Source organism: Aegilops tauschii, chromosome 7 (assembly GCF_002575655.3).
Source record: "Aegilops tauschii subsp. strangulata cultivar AL8/78 chromosome 7, Aet v6.0, whole genome shotgun sequence".
Taxonomy (NCBI): Eukaryota; Viridiplantae; Streptophyta; class Magnoliopsida; order Poales; family Poaceae; genus Aegilops; species Aegilops tauschii.
The window spans coordinates 320,599,319-320,604,995 of record NC_053041.3 but is presented as its reverse complement, the minus strand read 5'-3'; the positions used below and the strand labels follow the sequence as shown (position 1 = coordinate 320,604,995).

At 43.6% G+C, this 5,677-nt stretch overlaps 1 protein-coding gene across 3 annotated transcripts; it reads left to right on the top strand.

Moving 5' to 3' along the window:
- Window positions 1-371: 371 nt before the first annotated feature.
- On the top strand, window positions 372-5,452 carry LOC109787359 (bifunctional TH2 protein, mitochondrial). Of its 3 annotated transcripts, XM_073503236.1 has the most exons (7): window positions 397-979; window positions 1,051-1,159; window positions 1,825-2,112; window positions 2,215-2,626; window positions 2,755-3,024; window positions 3,765-4,153; window positions 4,951-5,452. In XM_073503236.1, the coding sequence occupies exons 1-7, from the start codon at window positions 642-644 to the stop codon at window positions 5,059-5,061; spliced, it is 1,917 nt and encodes a 638-aa protein (XP_073359337.1). In that variant the 5' UTR covers window positions 397-641; the 3' UTR covers window positions 5,062-5,452. The 3 variants fall into 3 exon arrangements, with proteins under 3 accessions (XP_020201511.1, XP_073359337.1, XP_073359338.1); XM_020345922.4 differs by lacking the exon at window positions 4,951-5,452 and having other exon boundaries at window positions 372-979; window positions 3,765-4,527; XM_073503237.1 differs by lacking the exon at window positions 3,765-4,153.
- Window positions 5,453-5,677: the final 225 nt, after the last annotated feature.

Sequence of the window (5,677 nt, the reverse complement as noted above, 5' to 3'; positions counted from 1 at the left end):
GACGTGGTCACCAGAGAGGCGACCGGTGGTGTAGCAACAGCCTGAGCCGAAGTAGGTGCCGCTCGCTGCAACAACACTGCACACGTCGTCGCCACTTGCCCCATGGCCGTTCTCGTGGCAGTCACTGCCCTTTGTCTACCTCACTGCGGACGAGGTGAGGAGTAGATCCATGGCCTTTATTTTATCTTTTTAAGTTTAAATTAAAATGTTGAAATGCTGGGACTATGTTTAAGTTAAGTCTGTGTACTTTTGGTGTGAAATATTTTATGTCTCGAAATGTTGATTTTTTATAAATCATAAATGTTGAATAGGTCTGTTGTGTTGGGCCCCTTATGGTCTGTCAGACAAAAAACAGACGTTGGTGTCCGGCTGGCTGATCCAAATGAATGAATGCGTGTTTGTGCGTTGGAGTTGGCCGAGGAGAATCCTCGCAAGAGTGAAGAAAAAGAAAAATTGAAGTCTAGGAAGTTTCCTTGCAGCAGCAAAATCGAGTTGGATCTTTTTTTATCTTTCCAACAATTACGGTGCGTACGGTGTTGGACAGCAACCAAGGGAAGGGAAGGGAGACCGCACGCATTGCCGGCGGCCGGTTACTCCACTTGCCTCCTCCTCCAATTCAATCGGCGGCGAGGACGAGGCGGATGCGCCTTCTCCGCCTGCGCCTCCCGCTGCCAGCGCTACTCCCAAGCCCAAATCCAACAACCAAATCCTTCTTCTCATTATCCTCTTGTTGGCCAGGAGTCACGCGCACCAGCCCCACCAGCCACCACAAGCAGATGTCGACGACCTCCTCCTCCGCGGCGGCCGTCGCCGAGGGCTCTGCCGCCCGCCGCTTCTGGATCGCCGCCTCCTCGCGGGAGGCCGCCTTCGCCACGTACACGCCCTTCCTCCTCTCCCTCGCCGCGGGGTCACTCCGCCTCGACTCCTTCCGCCACTACCTCGCGCAGGACGCCCACTTCCTCCACGCCTTCGCACGCGCGTAAGCCTTTCCCCTTCAATCTCGCCTTTACATTCTGATTACCCTGGATCTGATCCATTCCGTACCATCAGCTACGAGATGGCCGAGGAGTGCGCCGACGACGACGATGACAAGGCCACCATCTCCGCCCTTCGGAAAGCCATCGTCCGCGAGCTCAACCTCCACTCTTCCGTACTCCAGGTCCTGATTTCCTCGCCATTGATTAGGATTTACTTGTCCCTCTCGGAGGCTCTGCCTGCACCCACGACCCGATCTGACCCTCTTGCATATAATGATAAAAACGGATGTCCAGCATGCTACTAACGTTGATAGAAACCAATTTGTTCAGGATAGTATCATATGAAATACCTTGTATAGTCGGATTCCACGTACAATTGCTATTATCTTATAGAGCCTCTTTTCATATATTTAAGATACAATGTAACAAACCTGTGCGTGCATTTAACAACCCAGCTATTGATTCTTATATTGAAGTTTGCTGTTGTTTACTTGTTTTATTGGTCATGATTATTTAAGTCATACCTGATGATTTCAACTATATCAACTGTAAATCATATACATATTTCACTGGAGTATGAAGTTCGAAATTTTACATCTACAAACAAAATGCTCGGCAGGTGCCATCTGGTTTCATTTTTAGGTCCTGCCAGAGAGTTAAATCACAGTTTTACTGCACGCCGTGTGCTACAGTTATATGTATGTATATAATAGTCCTTTGGACTGGATTATACTCTCGTATACTGATTGCTACTGTATTAATTAAATTTTCTTCCCCACAAGGATCTTCTTTTTAATACCAAGACTTTTCATTACTCAGCTAGTTGCCTTGGCTATCCAATTTGCAGGAGTGGGGAGTTGATCCTACCAAAGAGATCCCTCCAAGCCCAGCAACAACCAAGTACACTGATTTCTTACTTGCAACTGCAGCTGGAAAAGTTGATGGTGGGAAAGGTTCTGATAAAATGGCCACACCATTCGAGAAGACAAAAATTGCTGCGTACACTGTTGGGGCGATGACTCCGTGCATGAGGCTTTATGCATATCTTGGCAAAGAACTCGGCGTTTTCCTGAAACAAGATGAAAATCACCCATACAAGAAATGGTTCGATACGTATGCAGCCACTGACTTTGAGGTATAGAACATGTCATTCATTTATGTATCGATCCTACTTCTGCATGTAATACTGGCCTGCTTTAATAGAACCAGTGCATGCGTGTTTCCCCCTCCGCTGCAGAGTAATGCACTCCAAATAGAAGAGTTGCTTGATAAACTAAGTGTCTCTTTAACTGGTGAGGAGCTCGAGATTATTGGGAAGCTCTACCAACAAGCTATGAGACTGGAGGTTGAGTTTTTCTCTGCTCAGACCCTCGAAGAACCTGTTGTAGCTCCACTTTCAAGATATCGTGATCCCAAAGACAAGCTCGTGATCTTTTCTGATTTTGATTTGACATGCACTGTTGTTGATTCGTCTGCCATTTTGGCGGAGATTGCGATTTTGTCACACCAAAAGGCTAGTCAGAGTGGGTCTGATAATGTCCTTGACCGTACAAAATCAGCAGACCTGAGAAATTCGTGGAATATGCTATCTAATCAGTACATGGAAGAGCATGAGCAATGCATACAAAAGTTACTTCCTCCAGAAGAAGGTCTGCATAATGCTCTAATGCTCTCTCTGTTTGATTAATTTCTGATGAAAATTTGCAATTTACCAATAATGCATAACCATGCTTGCAATAACCAGCTGATGATTCGATTGCTTTTTGTTTAATTCCAGCAAAGTCAGTAGACTACGATCAACTATACAAAGGTCTTGAAGTGCTATCAGAATTTGAGAGACAGGCAAATTCTAGGGTTATTGATTCCGGTGTCTTGAGGGGAATGAACTTAGATGATATCAGAAAAGCCGGGGAGCGGCTTATTCTGCAAGATGGTTGTCGAAATTTCTTTAAGAAGATTGGAGAGACAAGGGAGAAGGTCAATTTAGATATCCATATTCTTTCCTACTGCTGGTGTGCAGAGCTTATTAGGTCAGCCTTTTCATCAGGTAATGCTGAAAACCCTTGGCCATTTGTTCTTCCATTTCTTTCTGATGATGGTCACTACATGTTTACAACTTGTAGCTTTACAGTTGAATTTTGTCCTTGGTGTACATTAATTATTTTGCTATCAGTATGACCTTGTGACTGACTATCATTTGAACTGTTCCTTGCAAAAAGAGGACTTATCTTTTTCGAACAGTAGCAATAGCTTTATGAGTGCTGTTTACCATGATTACTGTATCATGTAGTTAGTACCAGTGTTTTGTTGTTGGTCTTTCTACTTATTATGTTGATCTGCGAGTGACTGCCAAGTAAGGGTCAACAATATTTGACAGAACTTGGGGTTCATTTCTTTCGAACAAACAATGACCTTCATCTGGCAACTTGATCAAAACCAACGGTACTACAGAAATTAGCAAAGTACCAGTGTTCTGTTGTTGGTCTTTTTAGTTATTATGTTGATCTGTGAGGAACTGCCAAGTAAGGGTCAACCAATATTTGACAGAACTTGGGTTTATTTCTTTCGAACAAACAGTGATCTTCATCTGGCAACTTGATCAAAACTAACAGTACTACAGAGATTAGCAATTTTATATGTTTGCTAGTTATCTTTAATTCTGGGGGCAATGGTTGGTGTTCCCTGGACATGTCTGCTGCAGTGTTTTTATACCAAAAACTCGTATTTTTATGTTAAGGTCAAAAGCCAAAACTCGTGTAATTTTTATGTGCTCATGCCCTCATGCAGTTGGTTGTCTTGATGGAGTAAACATACATTCCAACGAGTTTACCTTTGAGGGATCTGTTTCAACTGGTCACATCAACAGAAAGATAGAGTCTCCACTAGACAAAGTTGAGAAGTTCAAAATCATCAAAAGTGACCTGGATAGTATAACACCATCGTTGTCTGTTTATATCGGGGACTCAGTTGGAGATTTGCTTTGCTTGTTGGAAGCAGATGTTGGCATTGTTGTTGGATCAAGCACAACCTTGCGGAGAGTGGGCAAACAGTTTGGTGTTTCTTTTGCTCCATTGCTTCCTGGTTTGGTAGAGAAGCAAAGGCGGCTCTGGAAGCAAGAAGCATCCATTTTCAAGGCGCGATCTGGAGTTCTTCATACGGTTTCTAGCTGGTCAGAGGTACAGGCCTTCATTCTGGGAAATGATTCCAGCTGATTGTTGCTGGCTGCCCTTGTCACTCTCTTTTCCTTTGCCAAAAAGACTGGTACCAGCTCATGCAAATCAGACGTGAAATCCCCGTTGTGGCCATTTTATGAAAGCCACATTGCTATTCACCTCCTATATGAGTAGCCTGTGTCCTGAAATGGTTTAGTTTGTATGATCAATGTGTCATTGATTACACTTGAGTTGTCTTTCCATTTGGGATCATTTCTTATAATCGCGGGAGTGGTTCCTGTACTGGCATCGCTACAGAACAGTGGTATACTGTCTCCAGGTGTTTCCCAGGTGCAAGCATAGAGCTGTTTTTGGCAATGAAATTTGAGATTGCTATATGTTTGTTTGTTTGACTATATATCCTTATCCTGGGACTGATCATAGCTGAGATGATTGGAGGCAGAACATTCAAGATGTAAAATCACGCATAGGATGATAAACAAAATACTCCCTCTGCTTCGAAGTAAATATAATTGATGTTTTGGCATCGGTCGGTCTTTCCAAAGTAATTATAATTAATGTTTTGGCATCGGTCGGTTTTTCCAAAGTAATTATAATTGATGTTTTGGCATCGATCATGTTTTTCAAAATAAGTGACATCTTGTGATGAGGACTTACACCCATAGCCCCTGCTGCTATACATACTGGACCAATTACTCGCGCACGCCAATTAAATTATCAGGTATTTTTGTTTCTTGGTAATGTTCATGAGAATATGATGTTGCCTAAATTGGATACATTGGTTTTGCTTACAAATGAAGAGCCTGGCATGGATAAGAGGGATGAACACTGGAGCAAGACCAAGCATGGAGATGATGGCATGCGCAAGGAGAACAAGAACGGAGTTACAAGTGATGATTTCAGGACTTTGAAGCCACCATAAGGAGTGCAAGAAGCCTTGGACGAAATATACAAGATACCACTTCATAAATTTTGTCCAGAGGCTATTCTAGATGCTGCGTCACCTTATTATTGGGCCAGGCCTATGTAATTTCGAAATACTTAAGTATAGGCTGTTTTTAGAGTCCGTATGTGTGGGAAAACAAGAGTTAGGGTTGGTTTCGGACCCCACCTCCAAGGGCCACGAATCCCCCCTCTTCCTCCATATATACAACCCTTAGGGCGTCGTTTAGACTTTGAGTTTTGTTTAGATTAAAGTTTGCCATAGTTGCAATTTCGTGTACTTTGTTTGTGTTCAACGACCAGAAAAAGGCGTCACAGAACCCCACCTTGATCAATAAAGCTTTCCTCTTATATTCGCAATATCCAGATTGCAATCTTAGTTTCTTGCTTGTTCTTCGTTTGCCTGCAAGAAACAGACCTTCGTGGTCAGGTTGATCGTGCTCCGGCGTGGTCAATAACCTCTCGGAGTTGGTTTAGCGATTGCTAAGGCGCGACGTCCTCGCACGTTCGTAGTCGGATCGTCAAAGTCCACTTCTTCCAAAACGATAGCCACCATCTCATCGAAAGACGGGACACCTTTGCCTC

Coding starts and splice junctions, on each gene's coding strand:
- LOC109787359 (XM_073503236.1), top strand. CDS start 642: ATGCGCCTTCTCCGCCTGCGCCTCCCGCTGCCAGCGCTACTCCCAAGC. Junction 1,160..1,824: donor TCCACTCTTCCGTACTCCAG/GTCCTGATTTCC, acceptor TCCAATTTGCAG/GAGTGGGGAGTTGATCCTAC. Junction 2,113..2,214: donor ATGCAGCCACTGACTTTGAG/GTATAGAACATG, acceptor CCTCCGCTGCAG/AGTAATGCACTCCAAATAGA.